Here is a 19,664-nt window from a genome sequence, read left to right on the forward strand (position 1 = left end):
CCTAACCTAACCTAACCTACCTAACCTAACCTAACCTAACCTAACCTAACCTAACCTAACCTAACCTAACCTAAGCTAACCTAAACTAAGCAGATGCTGACAAATCATCAGTGTTGCACTCTCTGTGCGTACTTTGTACGCATGGTGTGCGGTGCTATGTGCGTGCCAGTATAAAATACTGACAAATCACAAGTGTTGCACTCTCTGTGCGTACAAAGTACGCATAGCGTGTGGCACTATGTGCGTGATGGTGCAGATGCTGACAAATCACCACTGTTGCACTCTCTGTGCGTACTTTGTATGCATGGTGTGCGGTGCTATGTGCGTGCCAGTATAAAATACTGACAAATCACAAGTGTTGCACTCTCTGTGCGTACAAAGTACGCATAGCATGTGGCACTATGTGCGTGGTGGTGCAGATGCTGACAAATCACCACCGTTGCACTCTCTGTGCGTACTTTGTATGCATGGTGTGTGGTGCTATGTGCGTGCCAGTATAAATACTGACAAATCACAAGTGTTGCACTCTCTGTGCGTACTTTGTACGCATGATAAGTATCACACTGTGCATACTCTCTTTTCAGATGTCAAGTGTTGTGCTTGCTGTGCATACAAAGCATGCACTACAGGTGTTAGCTTGCATGTTTTCATTCAAATACTGACTAGTGTTCAGAGGTGTGATCTCCATGCATACACTCAAGCCTAAGAGGTTTTACCATGGGTAGCCTGGCTCAGTTTGGGACCCAGGCTGGGACCCAGCCTACCTAGCAGCCTAGTTTCTCTGATTAACCTAACCCTAACCCACCGCCCAAAGTGTGCACGTTCCGCGTCCAAGAAGAGATTGAGCCCAAAACAGGGCTTTATTGATTGTATACTCTTGGTCCCCAATCATGACAAGACATTCCTGGGGGCAAATGGTGACATTCCCTGAATTGTCAATAAAGTGCAAATCAAATCCAAGGGCCTTCAAATCTGTTGTCCACAAAGCCGCAAATGCAACCGTCAACTTGACTGGGTCGGAGCGGATATCAAAAGCTTGACTGACTACAATAAAGCTTCTCAAATGAAAAACCAGCTGTAGTCGCCACTTGGAGAGCAAAACTCCAATAGTATGACGGCGATGGGGCTGAGCGCTGATTGTTTCCAGGCAATAGCTTAGTAGTTGTTCCAATGGATTGTCACTGTCTCTACCTGGCGTTGATCCAGCAACTTTGCTGTTTGATTGCCTGGATTGGCTAGCACTTTGCAACGGCTTTGACTGATCTACGGGTGAGTACTTGCATTTCATGGGATTATAATACTCACCCTTTTCCTTGGCGGCTCTCCAAGTTGGTCATGAGCCCCACGCTTGTTGCTGTGCTTCACCTCCCAACAAACCAGTACGTCCTTCCAGCTAGGCGTTCCATTGGGCATCGTTCCAGACACACCAGTAATATCTGGCTTACAAAAAGCAGGTGAATCAAGTAGGTATTTTTGCAAAGTATCCCTAAATGCAAGGTTGGTTTTGCTTTGGAGGTCAAACAGAGGACCAATTTGTGTGCTGATCGAGTCGTAGAGATCAATTAACGGTGCGTAAAGTGCAGCTTCATTACCAAGAGGGACGTCTTTAATTCTGTCCATGATTGGGCCCCACCAACCAGCTGATTCAAAGGCATTGCAATCTAGGCCTTCTTTGATTGCCTGATAATGACTGTTGGGAAATTTGCACACTTCACGAATAAACAGTTGAAAGTCCATGCCGTGAACTATGTTACCATTTATTTCACCTCTAAGAAGAGGGGCCTTGGATTGCCTATCTGTTCTTGTTGATGTACTGACGCGAACAACGTGAGGGGTGCTGCTAGACCCAGCTAGTCGAGCAAAACGGACGTCAGAATTGGGACAAAGATGTATGCTCAGATTCCATACTTGGAGCAGACATGAGCCTTCCAAGTAAGTTTTGTGTTTGGAATCAATCAGAGTATTGATTTGCAAGACCTTGTTGCACGAAAAAAATGAAGAGACTACAAAGACTAAGCCATTGGCAACCAACATGGGTAAGCGCCAGAGTGAAAAGCATAGCCACTGATCAACTTCACGCCTGCTTGGCAGCTGAGAAATTGTTGCAGCCCAGCACCACTGTCTCTTACAATCGTTCGCAAGCAGGGTGGCAGTTATTTGGTCACAGCTCGGGCAATTCATTTTCCCTCACCCACCTAGAGTTTCTGAGCCAACACAAGCAACGTTCTTGACTCAGGGTCAGTGGTTAAACGTACCTTAATTAGTGTACTCACCAGCACAACGGTATTCGTCCCACTGATACCGTCCGAGGGTCCCTACTCCTTATACCCTCAGACTCAAAGATTCGCATCTCCAACTTTATCAAGATCTCAGACGTCCTCGCCGTTGAAACCCAGTGCCAACCCGGAGTCTGGACTCTTGAAGCCAAGAGTGTCGCTACCCTCTCCGATCCTACTTCTAATGATGAGATAGCCCCTGACGATGCACCTGAACCTGGTCCACTCTTTTGAAAAGGTTCAGAATATTTTAGCAAACTTCAAGCATCTCATGATGCGAACAAGAGCAAGGTGGTCACCACCCGAGCGCCATGTCGACTCTGAAAATTACGCTAACGAGCACGTTTAGAGGCAAAGCCCGGCCCCAGCGGTACGGCGAGGGACCACGGGTTTACAAAATCTGTGAGTACCGGGTTGTTTATCCGATTGTTTCGAGTCTCCACCCTAATTTAAGTTCCCATACGTTCGCATTGCCCCTGATATACGATGGATATCCCATCTCATATTTTCATTCTATTCGTCCTCATACGTTACGAGCTTTACTTCATCCATTTATCCATTCTCCAATCCGTTGTTTAATATGCGTTTTTGCGAGATTATTGCTCAGCATTACTCTTGGCAATTTCACCCCCCCGTTTCAAAAACCGGCATCATGCCGACTTCCTTTCTCTTTGTACTTTTTGTTCATTCTAGCGGCAATACTTGTTTTATGAATTCCACGCTCCAGTACCTGACCCATATTCCCGAACTCGAGGAATACTTCCTTTCCGGTCTTTATAAACAAGGGCTGAACTACGATAACCCTCTCGACATGCAGGGTCAGATCACTAACGTCTTTGGCGCCCTTATCCACCACCTATATCCATCCCCCAACTCATCCGCCGAGCCTGCGACAAAGAGCTATAGGTGGGGCAACTCCACAAACTCGTATGCGCCAAGAGAGTTCAAACATACCTTGGGAAAATTCGCTCCTGCGTTTTCAGGCTATCAACAGCATGATACCCGACAGTTTCTCGGGTTCTTGTTGGACGGATTGCAGACTTGAATCGAGTGCTCAAGAACCCATACCTCGAGAAACCCGAATAGCCAGAGGAAGGTGGTGACCAAAAGGCGGTTGCAAAGGAGACCTGGGAAGGGCACAAGAAGCGAAACGATAGCATAATCGTTGATCTCTTTCAGGGTATGTACAAGAGCACGCTTGTATGCTCCAAATGTAGCAAAGTGAGTTTAACCCTTTTACCTCGCGTGGTTTGTTCTTGCATCAGGCCAGACAATGACTCGTGCATGTCTCGGTTGAAAGTACTCGTTGCATTCCTCGTACAGATCTCAATCGCATTCGATCCCTTTATGTATCTTACACTTCCTCTGCCTGTCACGAAAACATGGCGGCACATCATTCACTGGGTTCCTTGGGATACGAGAAAACGTACGCTGGCTGTCGAAATCGAGGTTCCGAAGGACTCGAGCTATGGATATCTGAAGAAGCTGTTCGCCAAATGGTTCGGGGTCGAGGCGGAAAATGTGAGTACTCCTGGTCTTTTTCCCGCCCGAGCTGCGTTCCTCTTCTGCCTCAATCTGTGCCGTGGATACCTCTTTCCCGGCTCAGATTTGTTTCTTTATGCGTTCATCCAATGGTACAGTTGCGAATTCTTTACCCGCCCTCGAAGCTGCCCTATCACACCTCGCTTTCCAAGCGCCTCTCTGACTCGTATATCGCATTTCCTTTCCGCCTCGGCCATCCGTACGCTGTATGCGTCAAATCGACCCTTTTTATCATTAGATTCTATCACCTCCGGAGCAGGGCTCTATCTCCTGCGTGTTATCTAATCAAAGATTCACGCGCCTAGCGCATGATTTCGCGTACGCTGGACCATGCACGCCACCCTGGCGGTGCCATCTGCCCACTCGGCTATTTTGATCTGTTGCAATCATTTACCCGCGAACTCGGTTTATGTTTATTCAACTGAGCACTTTTCTTATTCAATAAATTTTTGCTTTGGCATAATTACTGATTAGGTGCAGTTTTGCGACGGAGCTTGTGAAGGACGCAAAACTTATACTGGGCCGACCAGGCCGTTGCGTGTCGCCTTTACTACTGTAATAGCACCTCATATTTGTGTCTTGTTTGTTGCACCCTGCTCTCGGCGCTTACACCGCTCACTCTGCCTCTTTCATTCTACGTTCGGCGAGCACAACGTGCTCGCTGCAGAGCTTTTCCAGTCCATCTTTCCCCTCTTTCTCTTTATCTGTTCCCACCCGCCCGCGCCTTCTCTACACGCATACGATCCGGTTCGGCCGCCCACCCAGCTCGCTCGGTGGCTCGGCCCCGGTGGCACCCCGGTTCGGCGTACCGCCTCTCCGGCTCCCACCCCATGCGTCTACCGGTCTGGATCGTACGCGCATCTCCTTTCCCCTTATCATGTATGCATATATTCGCGTCTTTATTCATCACGCGCCGGCCCAAGGCCCAGTTTTTGTTTTGCTCACTCGTTCGTAGCTCCTTGCGGCGGAAGTATGGTCGCATAAGTTCTACAAGTTTTACGACGACTATATGAATTTGACCGAACTCGCCGAGAAAGATACCCTAGTCGTATATGAACTTCCCGTTCCCGTGAAATCTATCGCCAAACCTCCTCCTCAGACGTCCTCCTTTACGTTTGGCGCCAAACCGAAACCACCTCCCAAAACCGACCCGAACGCCCCATCCCTTCTACCTATATTCCACATCTCCGAGGCTCAACGCAGTACAGCGTTTGGCGTACCGTTCTTTGTGTTACTCACCCCTGCTGAAGCCAGTTCGCGCGAGGAGATCTACCGAGCTGTGGTTGAACGGTGCGAAAGATGGACAAAGAATAAGAGCAATTTGTGGAAATATCGTGGCCCTAGGTTGTTCCTTAGCGAGGACGAAGATGGTGAAGGGGAGTTGGTTGAATAAATACCTCCCGAGGCGGACGAGGCGGACGAAGCTGTGACGGAGATCAGGCCAGAAGCCGACGAGATGAAGGTCGAGGTGGTTCGAGATGTGGAGATGCAACCTGCCCAGGAAATCGTGGCCAAGGAGGAAGCGTCTACGGAGCCCGCTCAGGATGACGGAAAACTCGCACCTCCTGCTGACCCGCAAGGGCAAGAGGACTTCGAGGTGATCGGTCCGCAAACCGAATTATTCGAGCTACGACTATTTAACTCGGTAACAGCGACTGGGATCGAAACAGGGTTCAATATGAATGCTTCTTCCGTTCGATGGGTCGACTGGAATACGCGTGAGCAGGCGGCAAAACCGGACCCAACTCTATCTGACCCCGAGAGCGAGGATGGCAGCGCAGTAATTGTCGAGAAGCTGTCTCAACCCACGCCGCTGGTCAAGCCCACTGACGCTCTTGTATGCCAGTGGTCATCGCCAATGCAGACACATTTCTTTGGCTCCGAGTCTTCGCTTTTCGACGAGTGGGAGGAGTTTATACACCCAGAAGTCCAGGCGGCGCGGGATGCACAAATCAAATCTCGTTCAGGCAGGCGTTCTATCGATCTCGAAGATTGTCTCGACGAACTCACGAAGGAAGAGCAACTTGGCGAGGAAGACCTCTGGTATTGTCCTAGGTGCAAAAAGCATCAGCAAGCAACCAAGAGATTCGAGCTCTGGTCCGTACCCGATATACTTGTCGTCCACCTCAAACGTTTCTCCAATGCCCGAGCCATGCGAGACAAGATCGATGCTCTCGTTGAGTTCCCGATCTCTGGACTTGATCTGAGTTCACGAGTTGGAGAGAGCGGTCAATCGGATGAATGCGTATATGACTTGTTTGCGGTTGATGAACATATGGGCGGTCTTGGTGGAGGTCACTATCGGGCATATGCGAAGAACTTGTCCGATGGCGAATGGTACCACTTTGACGACAGTTATGTCAGCAAGTCGAGCGCTGAAGACTCGGTCGTAAGTCCCTCACCCCCAATTGGATCAAAGTGTTCTTACGCTCAGCCTAGAATGCTAACGCATATTTGTTGTTCTACCGAAGACGCTCGTCAGATTCCAAGGCTGTGATCAAGAAGGTTCGTGCACGAGTTGACTCGAATCAGGAACCTGACTCCCAAAAGTCTATTGACATGGGAGGGCAGTCTGTCGTGCGCGTACCAGACGAAGCGGATCCCCCACCGTTCGAACTCTCAGACCTTGATGTTCTCGTTCCTCCATCTGCTTACGACCTACCCGAGTCTCAGGCTTCCTATGATCTCCCAGGGTCATACAGATCCAACCCTGGCGGCTCCGACGACGACCCCACCTTCACCACGCCATCACCAGTGACCACCGGCTCCGCTGGGGCCGAGTACGATTCACTTGAAGAGAAAGACCAAGATGGTGTAGAGAGGCTAGGGGGGGTCGCGGTCGAGGTTACGACCACCACGACCACGGAGAAGAAAGAGTTATAGACACCCAGATAGATTTTGGTGCCATATTTTTTACATACATAATATATTTAATTTGAATGATCTTTTTCCATATAAACATGACATGCATACCGAGTGGGAAGTTGAAAGCTATAGTAAGCGTTGCAAATTTGCATTGAAAATGTTCTGAGTAGAGTTGGCGTGGTGCCCAGACCTACTTTCGGGAAAAGACAATAAGCCTGAGTCAACCTGTGACGGCGGGCAATTATAGTAATATTAGAACCCATACGCCACTAGATATATGCCAGTGTTTGCAAACCACTTAAATGTTGAATGTAACTTTTCTATTGAGCGGTTTAGTATGTACAACGAGACATTCAAGGAGGCATTATTGATCATCTATGAGCCTCATGACGTAGGGAACAAAGGGCCACGACATAACCCAGTAGTTAGTATCCCTCATAAACTTATTGACAGTGATCTTAAGCTCTTTCACACGTACGGCCTATTCGTGTTCGTTGCAATAATGTGGTGTAACTTTGGTGAGGGTCTCTATAAATTCGTTCATTATTGAGCAGTTACGAAGACAGTGAATGGGGGTTTGGGCACTATCGCCGTAGGAGCATTGAGGGTAGATGTGAGGGTGGACTCTACGGGGCTCCAAAAACCCTGGAGCACTCTGGAGTGTTCCAGTTTTGGGAACCTCCTCTTTAGGACCCGACGGACCCGGATTGGTCGGCGAGCACTTGAAAACACTCCACGAGCATCTCCAAGCGTTCCCGAGATTTTCGGGGCCTCGTAGAGGAATCGAGTAAGTCACATGATGGAGATTTTTTTTTTTGATACACGTCCATATATGGGCAATACGGGAGCTACATGCGAACTAGGCAAACCGCTCACAAACACGACCGAACCGTAAAAGCTACAAGAGGAAAACACATCAGCAGAACCAAAAGGAGAACAAACACGAGAGTAGCACGGTCAGAGAAAGAGGAAATCGTCGCGCGGCGACATACATGTGGCTTAAGGCCTAACTCAGGGTAGTGGCCGTAAGGGCGGGAATGGTGTGGCGGCCGTAAGGGCGTATATACTACATAGTTTGAGCGGTTGCCTGCGGGCCTCCTCGTCTTCGGCCTATGCCCGTTCTGGCAATGAACTTTGCTACTGCTTCGAGACCTGCAAGGGAGCCAAACAGTGTGGGATCGTTAATGTTGGTGGAAAACTCACTAAGTATCCCCCTGTGTCCCGCTGTAGCGGGACAGGAGGTGGTTTAATGGAATATGGTCTCGTCCGACTCCCCGCAGGCGCATCTGGGATCGACGTTATGGTTGAATTGGGCGTGGTATTCGCCGTAGTGTCCATGTCCTGTTAGGTATTGGACGAGGCGGCACTCGAGGTCCCTGTCCAAGTTGCTGGAGTTGAAGATCGGGTGTAGTTTGAGAGCAGGTGGGCGGGGGATGTAGTACTTCGAGTTGACTCTGGACTCAGAGTGTTCGTGCCATATTTTCTTCCATGAGCGTGCGGTCTTCAGGGTTGCCTGTTCTCTCGCCCATGTAACGGTGCGATTGAAGATGGGGGTCGGAACAGCTCTAGCTCCTTCGTTAGCCAGTCGGTCTGCCATTTCATTGCCTTCGACTCCGTTGTGCCCTCACATGATGGAGACGAATTTTTATTCACTTCATGTCGACAAAGGCGACCCTCACCGTTTTCACCACTGCGTCTTCTGTATGTAAGACACCAGAAAGGTTCAACACATGGCTTGATGAGGTTCGAGCTGATCCGAATATTCGTCGGACACTGCCGAAGCCGATCGGAGATATGGTCGATGAAAGCCTGCGGCTCCCCGCTTGGATCTTTGACCCAGTGAATGCTCTCTACTGTTGCGCTTTTCCCGCTATTAAACCTAAATGTCAGAATAGCCACTACTATCAAACCTTTGAGTTGATCTACCCTGGAAAACTTGGTGTCTTGAACGTAACACGCCCAGCTACGAGCAGCGAGCCACAGGATGAGTCTACTTCGAAAGACTTGGTTCACGCGCTTCAACACATCTTATACGTTCAGGATCGTCATGAAGTGTTGTTCACTTATGTATGTCATAGGAATATCCATAGCGAATCCGACTTCTGTCAGCCGCTGGATCGTCTGGCGACTCATGTCTGGTGTACAGAGCTCGGAATGAAGGATGGATTCTGCTTTCGGTAATGTGATCATTTATTGGAGGGGCAAATCATGTCACCAAACTATCTCCTTAATAGCTCGGAGTGCACAGTCAAACTACCTAACACAAATATTGTCCACATAGCCGACTCGACCGTTGACTCAGTATTATTTCTGTTCAACCCTACCCCCCACAATTTGGGTAGCTTCCGAGTAATACCAACCCCTGTCCGAGCTGGTCTGACTTGCACGACGGACATGGTCGAGAGTCTGGAGCTCGTTCATTGGGTCACTGAATATAAAAAATCTGATTTGGCGGCGGTTCAGCAACAAGTGTACTACGGAATGGTCTCTAGTCTCTGCTCTACGGGGGCATGAATTTATCCGGAGGCCTCCAGGGCACTCATGAGGACCGGAGCGCTGCGAGGAGGCCCCCCCCCAGTCCGTCAGTGTCGTAAGTTCCTATGTCACATCGTGCGGTGTCACGAGTTGATGTAGAGCCTTGCAATCTACTCGATCCACTCGTGGTTACTCACGAGTTTGATACCAGTCTCATGATCCACTCGATCCACTCGTGTTTACTCACGAGTTTGATACTCTTCTCACGATTGAGTGGTCTTTGCGGCGTTGTTTGTTGGTTAGCTACATGTGTACGCTTGCTTTTAAACTATAATTGGCGATTGATCTCATTCACGCACACAGTGTAATACAGCTAATACAGTAATTTATTGTTTCAGTTCTCACAGAGGCTTGCGCAACACAAGCATACATCACAAGTATAACCCAATACAACCCGACGCTACACGGCACGACACAATCCAACACAAAACGACACGATGCGGCACAAAACGACACGCAAAATGACACCACGTAAGATAATAGTACATGATATAAAGTAGAAACGGCGGGGTGGGGGTTGAGGCAAGTCAAGGCACAGGCAATAACGCACATGGGGATGAGGAAGAACAATATGGATATGGGGCTGAGCAGTATACCTAACCATGGAGAAAACAAGACAAATTAGACGGAACGGGTTTTGCGTGTATGATTGGGAGGAGGCAACAAGTCAACAGAACACCAAAGAGCTAAGAGCAAAAAGAGCAAGAAAAGGGAAAGGGAAAGTCAATGAATTGAGTCATTGTGTACATGCTGGTCTGGAGCCGGGGTTGTGAGAGGGCATGACGGGTGACAATCTTGAGTTAATACGCCTAGTGGGTGGCCGGGCCCTTGCCCTTTGACCGTGCACTAATCTGTCCATCGTTGTTGTACTCAACTGGCTCCTCTGCGGTGAGTGCTGCATTGTTCTCCTCATCTCCACTCTTGCCACCTTCCATTCCTTTGTCATCCTCTTGGACCTGTTCCCATTCCTTGTTGTCAACCCATTCCTGCGTCCACAAGTCCGCCATTTCCTTGTCTACCTCCTGTATAAGCCCCTTGCCACTCTCTTTGCCCAGCCCCTCATCAAACTCCTTGTCCAACCCCAGCTCTCAAATCTGCTGCGTATAAGCAACTTGCTTGTTCAGGGTTTGGTCTGACTGGTTGGGTTCCTTGGCAGTGGGGTGTCAGCACAAAACTCAGCAATCTGTGAGGGCAGAAGCCCTTGCTCTTTGACAGGCTGCATAGCATTGGAGTAAGGTTTTTAAGCCCACCTAGGATTTGTCTCCTAACCATCCTAGGATCCTAGGATACTAGGATGAGCCCTAGGATGGACCTAGGATGGACTGGTGAGTGACCAACTTTCCCAGTTCATTCTCTTTGGTTAGGATTCACTGCCTGACTAAGATCACTCCCACCACCAGCCAGCTTGTATGTGTATAGCATACTTGGTATGCCCAGCCCACCATGCTCACACATTGCTACTCCCACAGCGTACTTAGTATGCCCCTCCTGGACTGGAGCTTTGTAACTATGTAAGTGCCTTTGCTTTGGGAAGCGGCATACCCAGTACGCTGGTCCTGGCACCACTGTGTCACCATGCTGTCTGTTATGGATATGACATTTCTTCAATAATCTGTACTTATTTTATTAATTACACTAGTAATCTTACAGTAAACAAGTGAGATAAAGATGCAAACTAAGGTTTTCAAGGTCCCTCTATCCAATAGTGACCTTTACAAAACCTACAAACCTCAGGAATACCCTCAATATGCAATGCCTTTTGCATATATGCTGTTTTCTCACTCATTTAAGCATATATAAATTTAGCTGAGTAGATAAACAGTAACAAGTAATATTTCTCTTGTTTGTAGTATTTATTATTCAAGATTATATCTTGTGGCTACACACAGAAATATTCAGGGTCCCCCCCTGTTGCATAGGCAAGTGCTCCAGCGCTTAATCAGCCCTTAAGCGCCAACGCACTAAATGCGCCTTTTCTCCATAGTGTTGCATCTGAGGCCAAGGGTGGGCAATTTGCACTTGGCTTGCCTTGCAAAATAAGGTTCACAAGCTGGGATCAGGTTGGGTCAATTCAGGGCAACCGTGTGATGATTGAGGGTCTTGTTGAAATCTTATGTATATAGATGTATATATAAATGTATTACTAAACTAAACTAAATTGTATACAAAAGTAAAGACAGTAAAAGAGAAGTAGAGATAGAGGGGTTAGGATAGAGGGCTTGTGTGCGGGCCTTTATATATCCCAAGAAACCTACTGAGTCATATGGTAAATTGCTGCGCATATGACTGCGCACTGAATGACTTGTACTTACTGACTTGATTACTGCGCATAGAACATACTAGAAGAATCTAGTATTTACAAGATATTTCAACAGGTCTGACTTGGTCTTTTGCTTACCTGATGTATACCATAGATGGACAGTATTGGCATGAGCAAATACTTGCCAATGGGTGTAGTTGTATGAGTTTGTTTGAGTGCGGATATAGCTAAGGAAAGGAATAAATGCGCCATTTTTTTTTGCTTTGTCTCCAAGGATTGAATTTGGGGAATGGTTGGGATTGTTGAATTAAGCACGTTGCAATAGTATGATAGGCTGGAAGGCAATTGGGATGAGGTGCAAAGTACCTTTGCATTGCATTTTTGCTGAGTTTCTGCCAAGTTTCACTGAGCTCAATATATTATGTATTTTGAATTAAAATGGTGGCAAGAACTTATAAAAATAAGAGGGGGAGTTGAGTTTATTATTTATTGGCAGAATCATCAGTATACATACCCAATACTGTACCAGATTGCAATGAACGTCCTCCTTGTGCAAGCCTTGTCTGTATTGTCTGAACAAGTATTCTTGTCAATCAAGTTGACCGTAACTGCTCAGAGAACTTGCCTCTCTGCTTTGAACGTCAAATATCTGCAAGTTTTGAAGCACACGTTACGTTGGCGCTGCAGAAACCGTCTGGACGGTGTTACAGAGACTGGGATTGAGATCAAGCCCAATGGTCTCAATCTTGTCTCTCATCTGTTTGAGAGCATGACTTGCAAGGATGAAGAATAGCCAGAAGTTATTGATTCCATGTACATACTAACTTAAGCCTCATTATCATTTTATGTATTGTGCATGCACCGTACCAAACCAAGCTGAATATATGTATAACCCAACAGAACAGACCCATCACACAAGCCAGGGCACAAATTGCTTAATCATCACACCAAGTAACCACAAGCCTGCTTACTCTAGCACAAGCAAGTTGGCTTGGCTTGGCTCAACTTGGCTCATATGCAACACTATTTCTCCATCACCCGGGCATCCCACACTGCCAAATTGCTTGCGCTTAGGTGCGCCTGTTTGTGCGCTCCAGAACGCTGGGTCAAACACCCAAAACAGACAACATTTGGCAGAGTTAGGCCCCATTTACTGTAAGTACCCAATGCAGCAGTATCCTACCTTTGGGACTGTTTACTCCAAGGATGAAACACTTAGCCTTGGGACATCTAAGGACCCACACAGGTAAATACTGCCTTGGGGCAAACATTGCCTTGGGGCAAATATTAGGATCTGTTGTTTGTTTACTATGTACCAAAGTATTGGCTCCCTCAAGTGTTTCAGTTGCCACATGTACCTCCTGTACCCCCTCTTGGTATCAATCATGTATATACTTGTTTGTGTGCCTTCTCAGGGTATAAAAGGACCCTGTGAAGACGCTTCTAATGCATCCATTTATCCACTCTTATATATTGACATATACACACAAGCCTTTAACAGCTTATCTGCACATTTACTTTAGTGATTGACTCACTGTAAATAGCATAGGAGGTTATTTGGCGCACTAAGACCATAGGCCAGTCCCAACAGACACAGGGTAACCTATTAGTGTATTTACTGCAACCCTGTGCCCCTTGACTGTCACAGTTGTTGAGTTCAACATTGAGTATAGTGCAACAATACTGTAAGGATTGTTGTGATTGAGTGATAGTGTTTCAATCCACCCTACCCCCCATATTGTAGATAGCTTTATCTACAATATCTCATAAATCCTAGATATATTTTAGGTAAACCCCATAAGTCTTAAGTCTTACTTAAGCATATATAAGTCCTATACTTATTAGGCAAATCCTATAAATCCTGTACATTAGTCAGGTAACCCTCTTACTTAAGATACTATCCCAGAGACCTTAAGTATACATACCCCTAGTCACTTAGGCTTAAGTAACATTAGTCTAAGGTACTATACATAACCAACCACCTGCACTTCATAGTTGCTAGACTATTTGTTAGGAGTTGTTATTCCTGATAACCTAGCTTATATTGTGCATATATTCTGTGCATATATTCTGATTCTTAATACTAGCTCTTAGTTATTCTCATATACATTTTGTATATAGTAATTCTTTCTTACTCCTGTACTTACACAACTCTTAACAGTCTCTGGAACTCACTGCAATTTAATTGAGAATTATGGAAAATTATTTCCCTGTCTCCAACAGCTGACAAGGGGGTAAGGGCGTTGTGGAAGCACCAAATACTTTAGCAGACTGCCAGGGAGTCTTAGCAGGGTTGCACTCAAGCTGATTCTAGGTTCCCTGTATAGGTTGGGGCCGTCCTAGAGGCTATATGCGCCAAACTTAATAGCTTTAGGCTAATTTACTATGTATGATGCTTAAAGAGATCAATAGAAGTTCTTAAGAGTCACACAGGCTGAGAGAGGATGGTAAAATGTGATGCATTCAAAAGGCCAGTTCAAGGGGCTATTTATACCCTTGGAGGCCTGTGATTACTATATACAGTAGGGTAAGATACATGACAAGATGAAAAGAGATGAGATGTTAAGTGAGAGCCTGTCTCACAAAGCTATGCCTCATAAGAGTTAGCCTCCAGTTCTAAAAATATCCTTCCCATCACTAAGACACTCTAGGTAAAGGCTGAAACAAGCTGTGCTCTTAGTGAGGCCCAGACCTTCCTCTTAGCTACTCAGGTTAATAGCTTCTGGAAAGCAGAGTGCTTACTTAAGAACAATCTTTCAGTTAGACTCAAGTTATTGAGCCTTTCCTTCAAGGGACTGTTTCTCCCTTAATACCTCAAGTATTTACATGATTAAAATTGTAGAAATAACAGAAGAATTCCAGGAATATTTCTATGTGCTTTACAAGTGTCCATCTACACTAATTTCAAGGCTAAATCATGTTTGCTTTGCTGTTCTTTACTATTTTATCCTGTTCCATAACTGTTACAACCTCCTTATTCACACCATTGGATTTGCCTAATTTTTCTGATATTTTTACTATTTTTTACGGACTCTTTATCTTACGTTTTTCGATCACGTGATCTCGGCGCTTATTATGCCGAGATGCTGTGCCAAGGGCGCTTAGGAGAAATCCACGCTTCTGCGCAGCCCGCAGCACAATTCTTATTTCCATCATGTACTTCTTTTCCCACGCGCACAGACCATGTAGATAGTGCACCTTTATCTATATATACAGCAGGGAAATTGCTTGGAGACCCCAAGTCAATTTTACCTTGTCTCTTACTCACTAGAGAAGGTATCCAGCCAGCTAAGTAGCCGGCCCCTAAGTCTTCAGAAGCCACTCACCCCTTTTACTTAACCTACCACACGTCCCAGGCCTAAGGCCCCCATTGTCAGTAGATAGTAGTAGGCCGCCTTACACGACAGTAGTATAGCCTAGATAGTAGATTACATAAGTCCAGCTTGTAGTATTATGGCCGTAAGCGCCTGCTCTCATTAGCGTGTACCCACCTTACAGTGGTGTACAACAATAACACAACCCATCCTTTTCTCTCTCACTCTCACTCTTGTTCATACTTTGTAATTATTTAAACTATTAATATATGTTTGTTTCTATATACAATATACTTCTTTCTACATTCTCCAGTCCTATATCTAATCAGAAACAGTATCAGCCATACCAACTTATGCTTCAGTGTGCCTCACATTAAATGACCCCTACACTTGAGTCCTGCTTCATAATCTACCCTGATAATGAAATTCTACTAGGAGATCCATCAATTCCGGATCGTTTGACATATATATCACGTGACAGGGTCCATATTTACATTTGACAAGTTATGTAATCCACTTAGATATTGAAATCCTGCTAAAAAGCCACGTGATTCCAAGTCAATTCATATACATATCAAGGCTATTTGAAAATGTCATATGAGATCTGACATTGATGCTCTAATAGGGCATTAGATTTCCATTTTGGGAAGTTGACACTACCATAAATGGAAAGAGCGGACTCAATAACCCTAGTCTACATCTTTTGCTAGTCTCTTAGTATAAGCATATAGCCCTCTAATTCACTTAGCCAGCAAATTTGATCACTCAATTGAGCAAAGTTGCTGTTGTAGACACATTCAATACCAGGGAATTTATTCCCATTTTCTCGGATTTAAACAAAGGCAAACGGACGATATTTTCAATCACGTGACTTCGGCGCTTATATCATACGTTAAGCGCCGAGCCACGTCCCCATCCGCGCTTAATCAACATACGTAGCCACCTCCACCTATGACGTCATCATGACACGTCAGTGACACATATGCATGAGTAAGGCCAACTGCGGATTGGGGTTCTTATTGGATTAGGTATTGCATATAACGTATTTGTAATTAGTTCACCTGAAGAATATATAAGGAGGCCAACCAACCATGGTAACACCCAGGTTGATTACCTCTTGTCAAATCCCCACTTTGTACAAGGGCCATACAGCCCAGTAAGCCACTAGTTACACGCCTTAAGCGTTGCCCCTGCTGTACATACGTAGCTCACTGCCGCCTTACAGCGTGTGGTTGTTGTAGTTAGTTAGTTAGACGTTGTAGGGTAGTCACCACCGCCTTAAGTGGTTCTCACTTATATTCCATACGGCCGTAAGCGCCTGCGCCCTTGACGTCCTTACAGACGTCTAGGACAGTTGCCCTAATTGAATGATGAAATTGCAAACAAGTTGTCCGTGAATTTTGTCATTTGATTAGGCAAAGTTTCTCTAATTGAATGATGAAATTTGTGGACAACTTGTTTGCAATTTCATCACTTGATTAGGGCAACTTTGCTCAATTGAGTGATGAAATTCCAGCTACTGGCCAATAGTCAATAGGAATTGCTGATAAAGCCTGATAATAGTAATTGTGTTAAAAGGGGGTTAAGTTACTATATATACTGGGCCAATGTGTGAACTTTCTAGGGTAATAAAGGCCACTCTTTCCATTTATGGTGGTGTCCACTTCCTAAAATGGCAGGAAGATGCCTAATTTGGGCATTTAAGGTGGTTTGAAAATAAATATTTGCAATTGTCATGATATATATATGGATCAACTCAGAATCTGCAGGTTTATTGGTAGGATTTCAATTTCAGGGTCCACTTGTATATCAGGTAAGTGAGGGGGAGGGGATGGCATTAGTGTGTAAACTAGAAGATTGCAGGAGCTGTATCTTATGATCTAGCTGGATTCAGGGTCTGGGAAGGGTCTATTTCAAGAGCTGTAGGTGGCTGTGCTCTGAATCTGCCAAGAAAATGCGCATATATGGACCGTTTTTGACCCAAAGTTCCCCACTACCCCTCTGGTTTTTCAACCAAATATAGGAAAAAAGGAGAGATTTGAGCGGACCAGTCAGCAAATGGTCCTCAGGGTCCATAGTGAGCATGCATAGTGGTAAATCTTGGGCCACAGTAAGGGTATGAAGTTGGGACTTGTTGCCAACAGGCTTGTACTACTATGATGAGGCCATGTACAAGATATAAGGAAAAAAGGAGAAACTCAAGTGGAACCAGTTGGCAAACAGTCCTCAGGGTCCATAGTGAGCATGCATAGTGGTAAATCTTGGGCCACAGCAAGGGTATGAAGTTGGGACTTGTTGCCAACAGGATTAAATTACTTTTATCAGAGTGTGTACCTATTATTAAGGAGAAATGGCAAGGTCAACTAGAACCAGTCAGCAACTGGTCCTTCAGGCTGCACTCATAAAATTAACAAAAATTGATTATTTTTGACCTTAACAGAATTGCACCAAAATTTCAGGGTGGGTGCGCATGGGATGAAAGACCATACTGACAAAGTTCCATGCACTTTGGACTGCAGGAAAAAGCAGAAACCTGATTTTTCTGACAAAATTCAAGGGATTTTTCATACTATAACACTCACTCTATCCTGTTGTTCTCCTGGTACTTCTACGCTTATATCTTTCCCTATAACCCCTCTCCACACTGTATCCATGGCATTTTCTATCTCTTTCCAACAGGCTTCAGGAGCCCCGGGTCCTTGTTGGTTATGTATCATTTTGCTTAGGTTCTTAATCCTTTTGTGAATGAAGGTGTGGATCTCCAAGACCAACATGGGTTACTCTTCCCCACAAGAATTGCTTTTAGATTTCTGGGTAATTGTTAGATTCAGAATTAAAACCAAGGTAGGATCAAAGGTACTTACTTGCAACCAACATTGAATACTGTTTCCAAGTCACTGCTCTGCCGCTTCCTTGAGCACTTTGGTGATTTCTTCTCCAAGGCAGTACCATACTCACCTTGTATTTTGGATGTCTTGGTTCCCATGGTGGAAACCAACTTGGGTCCGCAATGTTTGGGAGCTGCCGGCACCTGCCCGGGGTTGTATGTCCATCCGCTGCGCATGACGCAAGACATGTTGCTATAACGTGATTTAAACAAGTTATCAGTCAGTCCAATACTAGTACAACCGGCAGCCAACCCAATGTACAGCTATAGACTAGTGTAGAAACCTCTTGTGGTTACCCACTAGAGTGTAAGTGCTTTTTGGTATGTCAAAAAATGTTAGCTTTGTGAATACAATGTAATATAGAGATTAATCAGACAACTTTAATCAAGCTGAATGACAATCCATAAGTCACTTGTATTTGTAGTTTGAAACAAAGTAGATACAGAATCTTTTGGGTACAAGCCTCTTAAAACCAAGCAAGTACTATACATGACCAATAATATAACCAACAATCAAGTGGCTTATGTATGTAACAAGTAACAAACAGAAGTAAGATAACAATAATGAAGACAGTTAGCTATTTGTTACACCAAGATGTTAAGTTGGGTGAGTGTTGCCAACTTGATTATGTAAGGGGTTTGCATATAATAGTGTTAATATAAGAATATTGTACATTCCTTACAGTTACAAAGCTATACATTGAGGCAGAAAGTGTAAAGAGACATTTTACTTGAGCACAATCAAAGGGGGGCCAGTGCTTGTAATCATTTTACATACAGGTCACTCTATAGGTCATGGGTCCAGGGATGGCGTACCAGGTACGCCAGATATTGGCCTGTCACTTACAATGGTCACATGACATGAAAGCCAAGTACATTGGGGCTGGCGTACCTGGTACGCCGTCAAAGATGATTGCCAGTAAATTGCAATGTGCTAAAGTAGAAATATGTTGATTTTGCCTGAAGTGAAAATTTTATATACAGACTCACATGCTTGGTTTTATCCATGCTTGTAGGTGGCGTACCTGGTACGCCAGTATATTCAAGAGCTCTGGCTAGTATTTTCTTGTTTTATTTATTACTCTGTCAGAACAACTCCGTTTGATATACTTGAAAGTTCTATCATTATCCATGCCTCTGCGGCTATCGACTGATACCAATTGTGGTGGTACATTCAAACTTTTAAGCATGAAATTTCCAGCAACAATTATTGAGACTTGTCAAAAGATGCAAATCCGCATATGCATAAGTGGTATGAATGACAAGCACATAGAATACAAAATACATGGAAGAAGATATAATGACATATGAGCAGTGGTTGACAGCAAAACACGTACACACTACGTTGCGCTTCAGAGAGGAGACTGGTGTGACAAATGGCAGAGAGCTGTGTTGGTGCGTAGTGTACCAGGTACGCTGCACAGGAGGGCAGACCATCTGACAAAAATCAAAGGGCTGTGCCAGGGCGTAGCATACTGAATATGCTGCTCCTGAAGCAAGATCATGTAGCAGCATTACAACACTGGTCTGGGGACTGGCGTACCTGGTACACCATGGAAACTTCTGCTCAAATACAAGTGGTTAAATTAACTTCCTAACCCAGTATATCCAACCATCTAAACCATCTAAGTCAAGTCTCATGTAAGTCCAGTCACCTGTGTGATGAGGAAGGGGGGAATCTCATGCACTTGTGGCTTATTGTTGTACACCACTGTAAGGTGGGTACACGCTGGTGGAGCGGGCGCTTAAGGCCGTACTACTACAAGCAACAAGGTAATCTACTACTATACTAGGCTATCCTAATACCGCTTAAGGCGGTCTACTTATCTAAACTACTGCAAAGGGGCCTTAGGCCTGGGAGGTGTGGTAGGTTAAGTAAGGGGTTTGACTACTGATGACTAATGGGGGCCGGCTACTTAGCTGGCTGGGCGTCCTCCTCAATGAATATGAGACAAGGTAAAATCGACTTGGTGTCTCCAAGCAAT

General features: G+C 45.4%; 5 protein-coding genes across 5 annotated transcripts; 3 read left to right on the top strand and 2 right to left on the bottom strand.

Annotated features, from left to right (window-relative positions):
* Positions 1–1,994: 1,994 nt before the first annotated feature.
* RhiXN_01240 (uncharacterized protein) lies at positions 1,995–2,510 on the top strand (the record flags this gene model as incomplete). The annotated part of the gene is made up of 2 exons (XM_043321059.1): positions 1,995–2,036; positions 2,277–2,510. 2 exons carry the CDS (start codon positions 1,995–1,997, stop codon positions 2,508–2,510), a joined length of 276 nt encoding a protein of 91 aa, XP_043186882.1.
* Positions 2,511–3,623: 1,113 nt separating this feature from the next.
* On the top strand, positions 3,624–6,701 carry RhiXN_01241 (ubiquitin carboxyl-terminal hydrolase; the record flags this gene model as incomplete). The annotated part of the gene is made up of 7 exons (XM_043321060.1): positions 3,624–3,797; positions 3,917–4,017; positions 4,349–4,697; positions 4,774–5,108; positions 5,163–5,198; positions 5,259–6,207; positions 6,258–6,701. The coding sequence occupies 7 exons, from the start codon at positions 3,624–3,626 to the stop codon at positions 6,699–6,701; spliced, it is 2,388 nt and encodes a 795-aa protein (XP_043186883.1).
* A 1,228-nt stretch (positions 6,702–7,929) lies between these two features.
* On the bottom strand, positions 7,930–8,280 carry RhiXN_01242 (Reverse transcriptase from mobile element jockey protein; the record flags this gene model as incomplete). Its single annotated transcript, XM_043321061.1, has 1 exon — positions 7,930–8,280. The coding sequence occupies one exon, from the start codon at positions 8,278–8,280 to the stop codon at positions 7,930–7,932; it is 351 nt and encodes a 116-aa protein (XP_043186884.1).
* A 59-nt stretch (positions 8,281–8,339) lies between these two features.
* On the top strand, positions 8,340–9,197 carry RhiXN_01243 (uncharacterized protein; the record flags this gene model as incomplete). Its single annotated transcript, XM_043321062.1, has 3 exons — positions 8,340–8,522; positions 8,574–8,860; positions 8,918–9,197. 3 exons carry the CDS (start codon positions 8,340–8,342, stop codon positions 9,195–9,197), a joined length of 750 nt encoding a protein of 249 aa, XP_043186885.1.
* Positions 9,198–10,027: 830 nt separating this feature from the next.
* Positions 10,028–10,440, bottom strand: RhiXN_01244 (uncharacterized protein; the record flags this gene model as incomplete). The annotated part of the gene is made up of 2 exons (XM_043321063.1): positions 10,028–10,305; positions 10,356–10,440. 2 exons carry the CDS (start codon positions 10,438–10,440, stop codon positions 10,028–10,030), a joined length of 363 nt encoding a protein of 120 aa, XP_043186886.1.
* Between the last annotated feature and the right edge of the window lie 9,224 nt (positions 10,441–19,664).

The sequence above is a fragment of the Rhizoctonia solani genome, chromosome 16 (genome assembly GCF_016906535.1).
Source record: "Rhizoctonia solani chromosome 16, complete sequence".
NCBI lineage: Eukaryota > Fungi > Basidiomycota > Agaricomycetes > Cantharellales > Ceratobasidiaceae > Rhizoctonia > Rhizoctonia solani.